At 38.9% G+C, this 16,503-nt stretch overlaps 1 protein-coding gene across 1 annotated transcript in view; it reads left to right on the forward strand.

Moving 5' to 3' along the window:
- Positions 1 to 4,567: 4,567 nt before the first annotated feature.
- The window catches only part of MS3_00008195 (uncharacterized protein), a 32,530-nt gene continuing 20,594 nt past the window's right edge, over positions 4,568 to 16,503 (forward strand). The window contains exons 1-8 of the mRNA XM_051216545.1: positions 4,568 to 4,644; positions 5,835 to 6,116; positions 6,153 to 6,241; positions 6,292 to 6,491; positions 9,925 to 10,111; positions 12,052 to 12,190; positions 13,405 to 13,688; positions 15,453 to 15,534. Of these exons, the coding sequence (XP_051067141.1) occupies positions 5,922 to 6,116; positions 6,153 to 6,241; positions 6,292 to 6,491; positions 9,925 to 10,111; positions 12,052 to 12,190; positions 13,405 to 13,688; positions 15,453 to 15,534 (1,176 nt within the window). The 5' untranslated portion in view covers positions 4,568 to 4,644; positions 5,835 to 5,921. The remainder of the gene's footprint in view (positions 4,645 to 5,834; positions 6,117 to 6,152; positions 6,242 to 6,291; positions 6,492 to 9,924; positions 10,112 to 12,051; positions 12,191 to 13,404; positions 13,689 to 15,452; positions 15,535 to 16,503) is intronic.

The following is a 16,503-nucleotide window of genomic DNA, read 5'->3' on the forward strand; positions in this document are numbered from 1 at the left end:
ACATTTCTCTCAGTGCAGTGTAGATTCTGGATACGAGCAGTTATCACGTTACCAGGCAGGATGTTGGTTGTAATGTTGAAAAAATGAGGTGATAATTCGAGTGAAGACGAATGTTCCAAGGAATAAATAGATCAGTTAACTAACTGTAAGTGGAGAGAGTGTGAGGAGACTGAAGTGTAAGAATCGGAGTAAAATAAAGGAAATAATGGTAGAGAGGAATGGTTTTATGATATGTGATGGTAATGAAGATGGCACAGGTATTCAGTGTTTGACAATGCTATCACAAGTAACACCTAATATAACTCGTACCCACCAAGAGAAATCAAAAGACAGAATCGAGGAGATCAGAAGTTGTATTTGACGATTGACAATATATCGGAATCGTCTGATCTAGTCTGGCTAGCGATTGCAGTAGATGTTGAGCACGGCGTTGCCACACGTGATCTGGGGCGGATGCATGACGGAGCGCCTTCAGCTATGTGAGTCCACTAAAACTAATCTATGAGCATGCAATGTCGAAAACTTACAGAGCTGTTTATTTTGGGGATTTATTTACCGCTACAGATCGTTTTCCCCCCTAGTGGGGTAGTGATGACTCTAAGACGTGGCCAGCCAGAAGGTTAAACCCGACGAATTTGTCGTTGGCAAACACTCTTCTGGTAGCTTGCTAGGTTTAGCAGCGTATGGTCGTCTTTCCTAACCATACAGGACCATGAAGTGCAGTATAGTAAAAAATGAAAAATTACAATGAAGATTTCGGCTCCTCGTAAACTTCATCGTTCTTTACAGCCGTCCTGGAAAAGGGAGAAGAAAATTTAAGTGCGTGTCCAAATACACTCGTACGCGTGTAAAAAGACAATGCCAGCCAAAAAAAGGAAAATGAACTCATATACACGTAATATCGGTTAAAAAAAAATGGATTTTTATAATGTTTTTTTGTTTTGTTGTTTTTAACTAAAAATATGAATACATAAGCATATTGAAATTGTTTTTTTTTAAATAATACATATAGTCAGAAGAAAAATCGAGATAATGTGAAATGTGAAATATTGCCTTGCGTGCAATAATTGTTTAAATGTTCTGGAAATCCTACTCTTCATCCAGAACGCGACGTCTTAAGTTTATTCTCTGACACTGTTGAAGTATAATCGTGTTTGTTGCCTTTCGGTTGGTGTATTATAAGCGTAGGAGTCGTGTTGTGCGATTGCACCGAAGGTAAATCGACCTGGATAGGATTTCCTTTTAAATACGCTGCTTTTAAGCGATCGATGCTGATGCTATCGTTGGTTCCGTTCTTATCGACTATATAGTACTTAGATTCACGTTGAAGAACCTCAAAATGTCCTTCATATGCTGATTCGAATGGTCGTTGATGCGAGCCTCGACATACAAATACGTGCGTACTATATCGTAAGTCAGGTTGAACGAAAACATCAGCTGATTGAGGTCGAGTGGAAACAGGTTTAACTGAACGCATTGCGTTAATAAGCCTGTTTGTGTAGGAGGTTAGATCCATGTTCATTGAAGAGGACGAAGGATCCACGAATTCTCTTGGAAGTCGAAGTGTCGTTCCATAAACGAGTTGCTAATGGGTGCTTGAGTGTCCTGAAGTGCAAGCATTGTAGCTTTAGCTATCAGTTCCTTAACTGTGGAGAATGCTATTCGTGCGGTGTCGTCCAAATTAATGCATTTCGCATTTCCACGAAGTTGGTCGGTCAGAGGTTTCATGAGTAACGCGCATTTAGGTATGAATCGTCTGTAGAAATTTACCAGGCCGTTAAACGTGCGTAATTGCTTGACGTTGATCGGTTCTGGGTAATCCAGAATGGCCGCCACTTTGGTCCTAAGAGGTCGAATGCCTTGAGCATCTATAGTGTGTCCTAGGAAGTCTAACGAGTCGGTCCTGATTTGGCATTTCTGAACGCTTATAGTAATGCCATGTTTTTGTAATCGTTCGAAAACAAGATCCAGGTGCTTGAGATGTGATTCTCTGTCCGGACTTGCGATTAGGCAGTCATCAACATACGCATGTACGAAGTTGAGACATCGAAAAACGTCGTCTATGAATCTTTGGAATGTTTGAGTAGCGTTCCTTAGACCGAAAGGCATTCGCGAAAATTCATAGAGTCCGAAGGGAGTTATGGTAGCTGTTTTCGGTATGTCGTCAGTAGCCATAGGGATTTGGTTATACGCTTTAACCAAGTCGATTCTCGAAAAGACAGTTGTACCTTCCAAGGTAGCTGTCAAATCGTGAATGTGAGGCAACGGGTAACGACCGGGAATGGTTTTCGCGTTCAATCGCCGACAGTCACCAGTTGGACGTCAATCGTTGCTGTCCTTTTTAGGGACCATGTGCAACGGAGATGCATATGGGCTACTTGACGGTCTTATGATTCCTAAGTCTATCATATGGTCAAACTCGTTTTTTGCCGACCTCAGCTTTTCGGCATCTAGTCGTCGTGCTTTAGAGAATACAGGTGGTCCCGTAGTCGTGATGTGTAACGTTGCTGGTTACACACGGTAGTTTCTGTTGGGTTTGTTGTATCCTAGGGTACTTATCTAGTAGTGGTTGATGGAGTGGGTCTATCCTATGCTTAATTGTGACTGAGGATAGTCTGCAACCGGAAGAAGTTACGCAAACGGATAAATTAGTGTGTCCGTCTACTAGTCTCTGTTTGCGCGTATCGATGATCAGATTATGGTGTTGTAGAAGGTCCATACCAATAATTGGCATAGAACCATCTGCAACAACGAAGATCCAGTGAATGGGTTCGCGTAAACCCACGTTAAGGTGAACGTACCTTTTGCCATACGTAGCGATAGGTTTTCCGTTTGCCGCCTGTAAGTTTAAAGTCGACTCGTGAAGCCGGTCGTTAGGATTTGCTGGGAGAACGCTAACTTCTGCGCCAGTGTCGACGAGGTAGCGAACTCTCGTTGTCACATCTGTGACGCATAACACACGATTATGTTCGCCGGTTACGGTTGCCGTTAACGCGTGCCGGCTTGGAAGTTCCTCGAATTGTTTTTCGTGTCGGTCGGTTTCGAGTTGAGAAAATTGCAGGGTTTTCTGCAGTTTCTGGAAGACATTCCATACTGGTTATGATACCAGCATCAGTTGGGATTATCCGTCTCTCGTGGTTTAGAGACAGAATGATCTAACAAGATTTCAGAGTTGGCAGATAACAACGGACTTAATTTTCATACTTCAAAGTGTAAAACAGTTTATCCGAGAGATGGTGCAGACTGGGTATACCACTTGGGTAACTCCTATCTAGAGATATTTTAACGTAAAGAGAATATATGAGTGCTGGTACCCTATGATGCATGGTCTCAGCCGATTTACAAACCAACTTTACGTAATAGAGTACAGAAATATAGTGTTTCCTCCTCCAATCCGATAGGATAGTGAAGGTGCCACAGGTATTTAGAGTTTGACAACGCTTTAACCAGTAACAGTAATAAAGCGTACACACCAAGTGAAATCAAAAGACATAAGCGAGGAAGTTCGAAGATATATTTGCTATGATATCAATATATCGAGAATCGTCTGATCTAATCTGGCTAGCGATTGCAGGGGTTGTTGAACACGGCGTTCCTACTCGTGATCTGGTGCGGATGCATGACCGGATGCCCTCAGCTAGGTGAGTCCATTAGAACATGTGGTCAGCATGCAATGTCGAAAACTTACAGAGCTATTTATTTTGGGGATTTATTTACCGCTGCATTAGAACTACACTGGAATCTATCCGACGGCGATCTGCGAAAACAGTTTGGGGACCCTAATTCCATCCGAAAGAAGAGCATCTCAAACCACTGAATCGCTACCCATTTCAGCATAGGCAACTCAGATGTGACTTTCTAATGACTTATGGTATTCTAAATACCTCTGAGCGCCCAAGTAAACGCTTGTTTAAGTCCATCTCAAAACAAATCTTAGGGATAACACCCAGAAATTAGGGACACAATGTGGCAGAATAGGCTGTGAATGCACGTCCTATTCCATACGAATAACCAACTTCTGGAACTCACTGTCGTCTGAGATAGACCAATTGACTTCCCGGGAGTCCTTCAAGAGAAAACTCGACACATATTTCACTATAACTTATCAATATATTTTTCTCATCACTGAATATACCTAGATTCACACCTGAAATGATCTGTGATTTGTTGTCACCAGACACGAAAGCACGGTAAGCAAGCACACGGGTAACTGACGTTGAATGACAAATATTTATTGGGGGCTATTTGTTTTGTGCGTTACTGTTTCCTGGTTTTCGTGGTGAGTACATAGTGAAGGGCAAGCAAACCATAACTCAGGATACAACGCTTAAGCCTTAGTGCGAATTTCAGGAGTTGTGTATATATGGAGCTCTGGGAAAACCTCTTTGTAACACTGAAAACGTCTTAAATGGTTACTTGCAGCCACTGAATCCTAACTCTGAACTGTCTATTCACGGAGGCTGTTTCCTGATTTGTCACAAGCTGGATAGACGGTGAGAATATTATTACTGGACGACCTTTGAGCGATGCCTGACTGACCTTGAGAGTGTTCACTCAATAGGCAGGACCAAATTTGATCCTCTTTAATGAGGTTTACAAACTTGTGTGAAGAATTAAGATTAAGATTTACAGTTGATGATTAAGGTTAGAAACTAGATTTATGGTTTTCATCACGAGCTGACACCAGCTATAATGCAAAAACCCTATTTATCCGTAGGAATGTGTGAATTTCGCGCCAAAATGCAAGACCTGTTATCTTACACGTGATTGGTCCGTACATAAATTATAGTCTTGTCGTAATCCCAATATCTCGATTCTGAGGAAATTTTGGGGGGTTTTGTGCCATTCTCTCAAGATTATCTGAGCGGTTCCCCCAAAATGACAGTTTTCTCATAAATAGGGAGATTAGTGCGTGTTCTGGTGACGAGGTTAAATAGGTTGCGTGAGTTTTGCGGAGTTGTACATTAAAGTTCTTATGATGCCATTTCAAGTTATTCTACAGCATGTGATATTAGGTCTTTGGCATTTCGTTCGTTTTCTATTTTGCGTTATATATTCTCCACATGTAGGTCAGTTTTTACATTGAATAGAGGGAGATCGCTAGGCAGTTAACTGCCAGCCTTTTATTAAGATCCACCTAAACCTAGTAGGATTGTACTTTGAGTTTGTAGGAGCATTTATTTTACGTCTCATGGACCACCTCCATAGTCACGTTTGTTTTAAAGGAAAGATTTGCCTCCTTACATAACATCTTATGTACATCATGCATATACTTCTTTATCAAGGCATTCATCTCTGTAGGTATGATTGTTAGTATATCCAAATAGCCAAGGAATATTTTATGTACGATACACTGAATATAGTTTCAGTATTTCTGTAGGAATACTTTACTACAATATATCTTTACAATAAATCAAGCTTGCAATTTTTGTTATAAGTTTGTGCCCAAACAGGTTGATGTGATATTTACGTATAACAAGTAGCGTTCAGCCTTTGCCTGAGAAATTATAATTCCCAACTTCACATTAAATTTACTGTATGCATGAAAAAGACCCTATTTTCTGAAGGCTAATCTCAGTACGAATATTCACTAAACGTCAGAAATTTTAATTTGTCAGATCATTCAAATGTTCTGTATAAGAGTTAGTGGATTGTATACCAATGTTGTCCGCTGAATTCTGTAGTAAGTTGGTCAAGCCTTTTTCAGTCTCATTGAATACACTTAAATTAATAACCTAGTTTCACAGTTATTTAACAAAGTAATTATGAACAGTAATTCACTGATTGTCTTTGCCTATAGCTTTATTTTTTTCTTCATATCCTATCCTTTATAGGGCACTTTGTTTGTCACATGTTTTAAATAATTAACATGAAGTTCTGTTAATTCCTCAGATAACACAGCCAAATTACATCTTGATAAAATGATATTCTACCAGAAAATTGGTGGTGAAAGTTATTTCATTGATAGTGTTACACACAACAGCTTTATGTTGTTCATCATCTTACGTGAATATATCTGTTCATTAATGATGTCAGATAACTCTGAGGACCAAATACAGTATAGTAATTCAAAAGATACAATCAGTTTGTATATGCTAATGTATGAAATGTTGAAGGTTAGTTGATTGTTATTTTAATAGGCTTCTTTTGAGGAAAATATTGGTAATCCGTTTGACATATTGAAATGCAATTCGCAAAGTGCACGTATTCCTGCGTATTTAAAACCATTGGTTCGAGGCCGGTAAATATATATAATCATATTTTTATGATTAAAAAACTATAATTGACTAGAATTGAAAGACTACGCAATTACTATGAGGCTGTTGCGTACACAAATTTGTCAACATTTAAAAATCTAATCTTTGCAAAATCATTGAATGTTGGCAATGAAATTGATGACGATGACGATGAGGATAGTGGTGATGGCGGAGGTGATGTTAGTCAAAATAGTAATAGAAGAAGATTTCTTTTGACTAAAGACAGCGTTTTCGGTAAGCTAAGTGATATTTTACGATAAATCGTTTTAAAATTTGTTAAATGTCAAATATTAAGTAGTGATTGATTCGTATTAGAGCTTTATTATTATTTTAACACATAGATATTGGTACAAGGAGGCACCAAATACATATGCGCCACACAAATCTCATTTGATATGTGTGAGGTCTGTGATACTACCCGGGTGCCCAAACCGAAGCAGGTAGTTTTCTTAGGGGGCCACTCCCCGAGCCTTCGACCTGAAGGTCTGATCCACAAGGCAGTAGAGCATCGTAAGAAGATGCAGTCCCATAGTAGCCGGTGACCAACAATTGTTTCATACGCCATTTGTTCCTTCAGGATACTGGAGCTTATGTACACCGTTGGTTTGGAATGTGGGTTTTCCAACTCCCCTAGATGGACTCTCCATGTCCACAAACCCGGTTAAAGCTCCGGAAATTCGTTTTTCATCCTCTCAATTTCGTAAACAACACCCCCGCCACGCGAAGGCAGTGAGTAGAGCTTGCATATAATCATTTGCGTGAAAGTTATGGTATTAATCAAGAAAAACTAATTTTGTTGTTTGTTTTATCTATAAAGCGACAATTACTGACACGACAAACCATTCTGACCGTAGCTGCTACCTCGACGTGGTGGTCGAATTTGCCTATCGTTATCACTCGACGGAGCCACATTGGTTGGAAAATTTGTTCCTTTAGATCCTACCAGGTTGTTTGGAGAACGGTTAGGCTGAAAGCAGCAATTTAAGGTCTGAGGGCATAGTCGTACTGAAAACTGTAATAGGGTATGATAACAGTAAAGTGTTTCTCGCGAACAATCAGCATCTGCAGCGATTCTGCCTTTTCACAACAGAAAGAAGGGGTCAGAAATGGTCACATACTGGTTCTCCATACTGTAAAAGGATATTTTTCTTGAGTAACTTGGAAAAGAAGCTGAAGTAGTTGTAGTCTTAGCAATCTGGGAGTGTGGTCGCAAAGCCCATGGGAGCATTGCTTGAGGCCGTTCGCACAAGGCTTTATTATGGAAAGCTTTTGGTATGTTAGCTCCGCACTTCAAAAGACCTTGGCGCGGGAGACGATAATCTTTGGGGTGATGTGAGGTGTGGTGTATTTATGATTGACCTTTTTTGACCCCTCCTTTCCGTCGAGGTAGCAGTTACGGTTAGAATTTCGACGTCCGATTATAGTTTTACCCTTTGACTTTAAAGCCTCCCGACTCAGTTGAACGTGAGGTTCTGTGGAACTGTCTGTCATTGGAAAGCGTATAAAATGTACGTTAACCTTGTACCTTTTCTCTACTCGAACATTACTAGTTGAGTCATAACGTATGGGGAACTTTCATAGGAATTGGTTACTTGAAGTGGCGTTCTTAAGGGTTGTCCGCTTTTCCCATTTTTATTTAACTTTGTTATAAACATGCTTTTGGAGACAACACTTTCATTGTCTGACTTTTCAGGGATTGATCTTCCTGGAGGTTCATTTGTTGACTTAGAACACGCAGATGATATAGTTGTGTTTGGTGAAGATGCTGACAAAATACAGTCTTCTGATCAACAATGCAAGCATCCGTTTCTCTTTCCCCAGATGTAAAATTTTACTTCAAGATTGGTTTGTGTCATTGCCTGAATTAGTGATAGGAAATGAAGTAATTGAACGCATCGACCACTTCACCTATCTTGTGTTTCATTAGTCCTAATGGTTTGGTGTCTGACGGAATCTCGGCACGGATTCAGAAGGCTGTATTGGCTTTTGCCAACCCGCGTCACTTGTGGAGCAGGCGAGATATCCGTCTGTCTACCAAACGGTGTGTACTGCTCAGCAATCCTCTCCATTCTACCAAGCATGGTCATTGAGAATAGAAGATATTCGTAGGTTACTGGTATTCGATTATAGGTTTCTTTAAAGCATTGGTCGTGTATCTTTGAACCACGGAGTAAGCAATGCCTAGATTAGGAATAGAGTAAATCTCCATGAACTGAGGTGGTCGAGACATGTGTTACGTTTTCACAACCACCGCCTAGCTTGATGGGCGATGTTTTCTGGTATAGGAGTAGGTTGGAAGAAAGCTAGGGGTGGTCAAACCAAAACATGGCATCAGTCTATGAAGTCACTGACAGTTGGACTTAGCTATGTTAATAGGTACATACTACTTAGTTGGGGTCCGCGTGTTTATCGTAACCATTGCTTAGAGACTTTAATTGACATGGCTAGAAATCGTTTGCAATGGCAGAGGTGCATCCACCCTTTGTTTTCCCTAAATCCCGATACTAAATTCCTCACAACTTTAGTTTCACTAATTTGTGTTTTTTAGTCGTATCTTCGATGCTTAATCTTTTTCGTTACCAGTGATACCGTTACTACCTCTGCTATTCTGGGACTTGGCCTGTCAGTCTCATCTCTGTTCTAATGGGGTGTAGCAAATTGAACGTACCAGGTACTGCGTTGTGACTGAGTGACTCAATGAATTTACCATACAAGAGATGATAGTTTTGTGAAATGAATAACGAGAGAGGATATAGGTAACACATTCCAGATGACAGCAGAACTGAGGTGGTCTTTATTCTTCCAAAAGGATATCTTACTGTCTATTTTGGATTTAAAAAGCTACAGTGGTATTGCTACTAGTTTTGATTTTGAGTCATTCACGACAGTCTTAAGTCAGTGGTTTTTACCGTCTGTTGGAGCCATTTTAAGTTGTGATAATTCAACACATGCTAGTTTGATACACGTATCCCTCACTCAAAAGCTTCATACCATATTGTAACTATTTTCTACTCATTTTACGGATTATCAGTACTCAGACTAGTTGCGGCATCGTAACAAAATAGATATTCCTAGTGTTTTGTAGTTTTGTTGAACCATAAATTGAAACCTATTTTATCTCCAATCTAGACACCTAAATTGTATAAGTACTCCATATAAACCAATCGATGAATTTTGACATCGGTAGCTTGTGGGAAAATATAGTTTCAGATCAAAACCAATAGGAGTAGTTACATTTTTTTATTTTCTATGTAAATAACAGAACAAGGTAACAAGGATTACTAATGACAATTCTCCCTGTATTTGTATTGAATTGGTTTAAATTCACTAGGCTACTATTTCATTTTAACGATATCTGTCTAGGCACTTGGGCAATATCACAGCCTACTCACAAATCAAGTAACTTGTATGGCAAATATGTATTCAGTGCTCCTTTGTACCATTCAGTTAGTTACAACGTAAGATCAAGCATATATATTCATCGGTCCAAGTTGCCATACTTCATTAGCATAAGAATATGAACATCGAATTCATAGAAGTAGTAGTTCATTCATTGGTGGTAATCTATAAGAGAAAAATTGCATATAAGGACCTAGTACAAGAAGAAAGAATTAGTGTTTACATAAATATTATTAAAGATAAAAACCACCCAATCTTTTTTCTGTAGGCTTATTTATAAGAAAATTTTCACTTGGAATTTATTCTCAAAGTTTTGAAAAAATAATACAATTCCTTGATTCATTCTTTGATGCCTATGATAATGAAATGTGTTCTATATCAAATCTTGATACTGAAGATTTAATTGTACAAAAGTTTGCTCATTCATTCGCTAGAGATCAATATTTAATATCAACGTAAGTTATGTTATTATTATTATCGTTATCCATTTTATATACATATCATAATTCTCACTTGGTATTGTTTACTTGAATCTTTCCATTGAAGTTTAAGACTGCAATTGATCAGTCTCTTATTGGTACCGTTGTTACTACCTTGACGTGGTGGTCGGGCTTGCCTATCGTGATGAAGCAACCGAGCTATACTGGCTGGAACAACCGTTCCTCAAGGTCCTACCATGCCACACAGGTCGGTTGAAGAGCGGTAAGACTAAAAGCAACAAACCCAAGGTTCGAAGGCGAAGTCGTACTGCTGACTGTACAGAGGTGTGACAGCAGTAAGGTGTTTCCTTCAAGTGAGATCTGTGTGGCGCATATGTATTTGGTCCATCCTTGTGCCAATATCTATGTGTTAAAATAAATAAATGTTTCCTTCAGACAACCAGCATGACAGTGATGCTGCTTTCCCACGAAGAGTGGTGGGGTTAGAAATGGTCGAACCTAAAAATGCACACCTCGCCTTATCCCAGGGATATCCATCTTCAATGACAAGGTCTCAACAAGTACGGAGCTAACATGAAAACTACTCACAAAAAGGTCGTGTGTGACCAACCTCAAGTAGTTGTCTCTTGGGCACTGCGGTCACGCTCTCAGGTCACTAAGACCATCTCCAATCTAATTTCCTTCCCAGGTACCTCCAGAAGAACCCTTCCACGGTGTGAGCAACCGGAAACGGATAACCGCCCTCATACCTCTAATAGCACTCAAAATGGTTAGACATTAACACCGTTGGATGCCGGCTCAGTGGTCTAAAGGTTAAGCATTCGCGCGCGAGACCGAAGGCCCTGGGTTCGAATCCCTCTAGCAGGATCGTGGATACGCACTTCTGAGGAGTCCCACAATAGGACGAAACGACCGTTCAGTTCTTTCAGGTTTTCAACGGTGGTCTAACATTTATCGGTTCAATCAAAAAATAAAATGGTATAGAAATTGTAATCAACCTAGTTCAAATATACTAGATTGATTGTAGTGAACTAACTAGGGAGAGAAAGAAAGAGGTGGAGAAAAGAGCTTCGCAGTAAGCGAATCAGAATGAGTTACAAGTTATCGAAGTAAATGACTGTTCCTTTGGATATTAGTGATAAATAAATTCAGATAAATGACTACCACTTACAAATAAAAATAATGAAGTCGGTATAATTCTAGCAGCAGTTATAATGAGAAAGACTAGACATTGAAAACTATGTTTCAAGAAGAATAGCTGAAGAGACGGCATGTATGGTGGAGCACTGAAACTAAAGATCTAGGTGAGATGTAATGTGTGAATGCATCTGCACCATTGTATTCAATTCTGAGTCACGTCACCCAGCACCCAGTTATCACACGAACGTCATGGAGATAGTCTAAATCTCACGCCATTGTTCAGTTTAACAGTCAGTGATTTCATGGACTGATTTTTGTCTTGGTTTAGCCTTTCAATAGGTTTTCCGTCAATCACTTTCATCTACATTGTAAAAGAACTTTTCATAGTTAACATTAGAGAGAAATCGTGACCAGTGGAGTTCAACTATGTAGACTGTCAGGCAGTTACACACTACATACATTGGAAAGTGGTTGTGTGATATTACGAATCTATTGAAGTTAAACACGTATCAGTGATCTGGAGCTTGAGCGTTCACACTCAAAATCAGAGTTCTTGGGCTCGATCTCCGCTGGTGGGGTCATGGATACACACTGCTAAGGAGTCCTATACTAAAACGAAATGCTTCTTGCTTTTTAATAGTCGTTTAACTAAGATCGATCAGTGGTGTTAACCATGAAATTAAAAAAAAGCTCTCCATAACCTCTTTTTTTTAGTTGAAAAACTTTTATTCAACTTCAAACGTTGATTTATTCCTAACGAGTATTTCTTTTGTTTGTTTTTCTCAACCAAACAAACATTCATTCATATTTTTCAGTCGTAATCAAGCTTTAGATGTTTGTTCAGAAATTATTGATTCTATTGGAAAAATTGGTGGACGTCCTAATCTTAATCTACAAAAATACAATGAACTTTTATTGTTAGCTAAAAAAATGTATCCTGAAGTATCATATACGGTAAGTGTTATTTTTTGAATTTCAGCAAGCTTAGGAAATGTAGTCCCATGGTAACCGGTGACCAATAATAGATTCATACACCCTTTTGTTCCTTCAGGATACGGGAACAAATGTGCACCATTGGTTTGGAATCATGGTTTTCCAACTCCTGTAGGTGAACCCTCTGTATCAACCAACCCATTTAAAGCGGCAAACATTCGCTTTTCGTCCTCTCAATCTCGTAAACAACACCTCCGTCACAAGAAGACAGTGAGTAGGAATTCCCTGGCACTGGCTGTATACGCATGGCAATGTGAGAGCATTTTGTGAGGAAGAGCGGATTCTTCTCACCCTTGGGCATACCAAGGTATTTGGGGATATAATCATGAATAGAAGATCGGAAATTTGTAAAGGTGGTTTTTCCCACAGTCGAAAAGTGGTTTCTTTCGTTCGTAAATTTAATTTCATCTAATAATCATGGAGGCACGATACTGAAAAGTTCAAATGAGCTTACTAGCTCTGAGATACCGATTACAGGGTTGAGTGCAAAAGATACCTTCAAGTTTATTAAGATTTCGTTTGACTCAGTTTGGTGCAATAACTGTTAATTTACATTGAAAAACATCATTAAAAGCATGAAGAATGTCCAGATGCTCTACTCTGAGGATCTGATCTATGAGGTAAAATAGTATAAAGAGTAGTCATTTGTTTGAAACAATCTGTATCTACCGAGAAATGTAAACAGGTTTTTGAATGGAAAAGCAAGTAAACACTTTAACAATAATTACATTGTAAATGTCTCGTGATAACTGAGATAATCAAAACGGTGAAAGTCCTCTGATTGTGTTAGAATCCATAACTTTTGAGAAAACATTAACATAGGAGATAGTCAAGTTTTGTGAAAGGGAATCGGTTGATAGTGTAACCTTAAAATCCCATGATTGAAGAGATTAATCGAAGTTAGTCAATCAACATTTGTTACTGTACTTCTCATTTCCTTGAACATCCATACCAAATTTTTCACATGAATAAAGGAGCTTTGAGTTCCGTGTATATCTGTACTTAAAGCATAATCAGCCTTTATATCAAGAATGTTAGATTAATCAAAGACCTCTTTCTGAGAATCATCGGTGCCAAGTACTACAGTTGATTGTATCAATTGTCACCAAGTATTTTCACCACGTTATGTAAAGTTCTTCATCTTCATTGTTTCTATCTTTCTTTTTTTAAAACAGCATTATGCCTCACATGTATATGCTTTGCATAAACGAAATCTTACGATGGCTGAGAACGAATTACATGCATACTTTGAAACATGTATGGCATCGGTACAAAATCCAGAAATATCATTAACAACGTCAACATTTTCTGGAGCTGGCACAGTATCGACAACTACAACGACAACAGTAGGACAAGGAACAATCACATCATCAGTGTTAACTCCACCTATCAATTCTAGTAATACCTGTGCTCATATGGCAGTGACTGGTGCTGCAATGCATTTAAATTTCGGTCATTGGTAAGTTGATTTTTTTCCTACCACTTAGTTGTTGTACTTTTATGCATAGTAATTGTGTTAAAGTAACTTAGTTATATAAGTTATATAATATACCCTTGTGGGCCAGGGTAATTTTACATTGGTTTTCAGGAGAACCAGACACCATCCGGACTTTCACGTAAAAACCCAAACAGTACAGCTCAACCCCGTTTAGCAGGGGAACCAGACACCGTACAGGCTTTAACGCTACAATCTGAATAGTACAGCTCAATCCTGTGGCGCAACCACACAGGTACCAAGCACCCTGGTGGACCATTCGCACCATTCATATACACACACACACACCACGTGTATAGTTATTCCGATCAATGATCGCGTGAATCAATTATGCACAGCACGAACAGGCCAAAGTTGACCTATTCCGCTTACACGACAGTCAAACTCGTTAATACTAGCAATGGCGGCATGCCTTACAATGTCCCAATGACAATGGCCCTCGGGAACACTGAAAAGCAACCACCAGTATGAATGAAATCGGTTAATCAGCAAACCAATTTTGTGCATGAACAGTCAGCAAAACTTGCCAAAGCAATGCCGAACCGTCCACAATAACAATGGCGAACCTCCAGCCTCATATGAGACCTTCAGCTCTATATAGCCATATAGCTTATACTGCATACAACACATGTATAGGGTAGTAAGCGAAGTAGCCCAGCCTAAAGTGTTAGGGCTTAAATAACGCTTAAAACTCACTGTCTGATGTCGGAATACTATAATTAGCAACTTGCTAATACTAATTTATCTCGATCAATGTAAGATTTTACATACATCTTGGTTTCCTTTTCAGATCAACTTCACCTGTTTAAGTTTAAACACTTAGTAAGAGCCATGTACATTAACGGACTCTTAGCTCTATGGAGTTGCTTCATATTTAATAAATTTTATGATAGAAAAAATATACTCATGTATGTATTGTGTTAGGCAGTTGTTCGAGTTTAGACATTGATCTATCCGCTTCCTATATACATGATCAACTTGGAACATTAGCGAGAAAACCAGCAGTGAGTAGAAACCTTTTATTGGCTAACCATAAATTGAAATATATGGACAAACTCAATTGTAAAGATATATATATATATATATATATATATATATATATATATATTCAGTGTTCTTGGTTAATGGTACTTGGTGTCTAAGGTATTCGTATACGTATTTCATGTCAATTCGCTAACTTGCACCACGAATAGACAATGTCAGGGATTTTTACCTCTAAAGTTTATGCCTTTGACGATATTGTCTAAGATGGCAATGAGAACAATTCAACTATTCAACAGATACAATTTCACTGAAATCATTCTCTTGAGCTACTAATCTTCTTCACCGTCTGAAGATTAAAATATAACTACAGAAATTGATTAAGATAGACGATTTGTGGAGATTAATTTCATCTTCTTTCAATCAGCTAACATTCATCGATTTAATTATTATCCGTTAATATAAGTGAACGATTAAAATTACTGAATCCGCAAATAGGAACCCCATTCATTTTCTTGGATTTCAACGCTTGGGTTAGTTTATTAAGCCATTGAATTAAAAACAAGTGTATGATTTCAAACCGAGTTTAATAATCAGCGTCCGAACACCGATCTACCTATGGTTTACATATGTTGTTCCATTTTTGTCTAGAATTCAAGATTTATTAATTGTTTCTTCTTCACTTTATTCACTTTATTTACTTATAATTCACTTTGTTGTTTATATTATTGGGTGAATGTTTACTAGGTATAAAGGAAAATGTTTGATTAAGGAAGCACTTCAAAAATCGCTAGAAAGTGAATCTAAAGATTCACTTGGTCATGTTAAAGTGAGTGTATTATTATTATTACTATATCCGGATGTGAATAAATGACTAGTAACTGCTAGGGATTATTTATGTACTAATATCATATGAATATTCTTATTGTATGACCATTAAGTACCTAGCCCCCAAACGCCCTGGTACGGCCGAGAGTGGGGAGAGTTCGCTCTTTCTCTCTCTCTCTCCCGAAATGCCCTCGCATGACCACGTGCATACAACCACTGCCATGATGCCCTACTCACTGCCCTCTCGTGGCGGTATTGTTCACGAAATTGAGAGGACGAAAAGCGAATTTCCGGCGCTTTAAACAGGTTGGTGGTGTTGGGGATGTTTGATCCGCAGAACTTACTCGGTAAATGCCGTAATTTTATTTTGGAAATTTAAATTTCCTTGTTTTCTCGCCAGAAGCGCACTTTTCACTTTCATGTCATATTCCCACTTGGGAGAATCTTTAACGCTATTGGTCCGTTGTGTATTTTTAATATGCTATTTTTGCTACGCTTCGCAAGGATAGTTTTATTCTGTGTATATACGTCTGATTAGTGTCTGTTATTACTCACTCGTACTTCTGGCTTACGGAATATACTTTCCCGTTCCAAGTTTGGACTTCTTCCTCTAGTTAACGGGGCTGAGACGCATCAAATAGCTAGCTTATTTGGTCTTTGGTCACAAGTCTTTGTTCCGTTCGCATACTAAGTGAACTCGTAATAGCTCCAAACCTAGCAGGTAGATATGGAGGATCCACACAGGACAGTTGGAAAACCCTGATTCCAAACCAATGGTGCACATTTGTTCCAGTATCTTGAAGGAACAAATGGTGTATGAACCAATTATTGGTCACCGGCTACCATGGGACTGCATCTCCTTACGTTGCTCCACTACCTTGTGGATCAGACCTTCATGTCGAAGGCTCCGGGTGTCGCCCCCTAAGTAAACCACCTGCTTCGGTTTGGACACCCGGGCAGTATCACAGCC

The sequence above is a fragment of the Schistosoma haematobium genome, chromosome 4 (assembly GCF_000699445.3).
Source record: "Schistosoma haematobium chromosome 4, whole genome shotgun sequence".
NCBI classification, from domain to species: domain Eukaryota; kingdom Metazoa; phylum Platyhelminthes; class Trematoda; order Strigeidida; family Schistosomatidae; genus Schistosoma; species Schistosoma haematobium.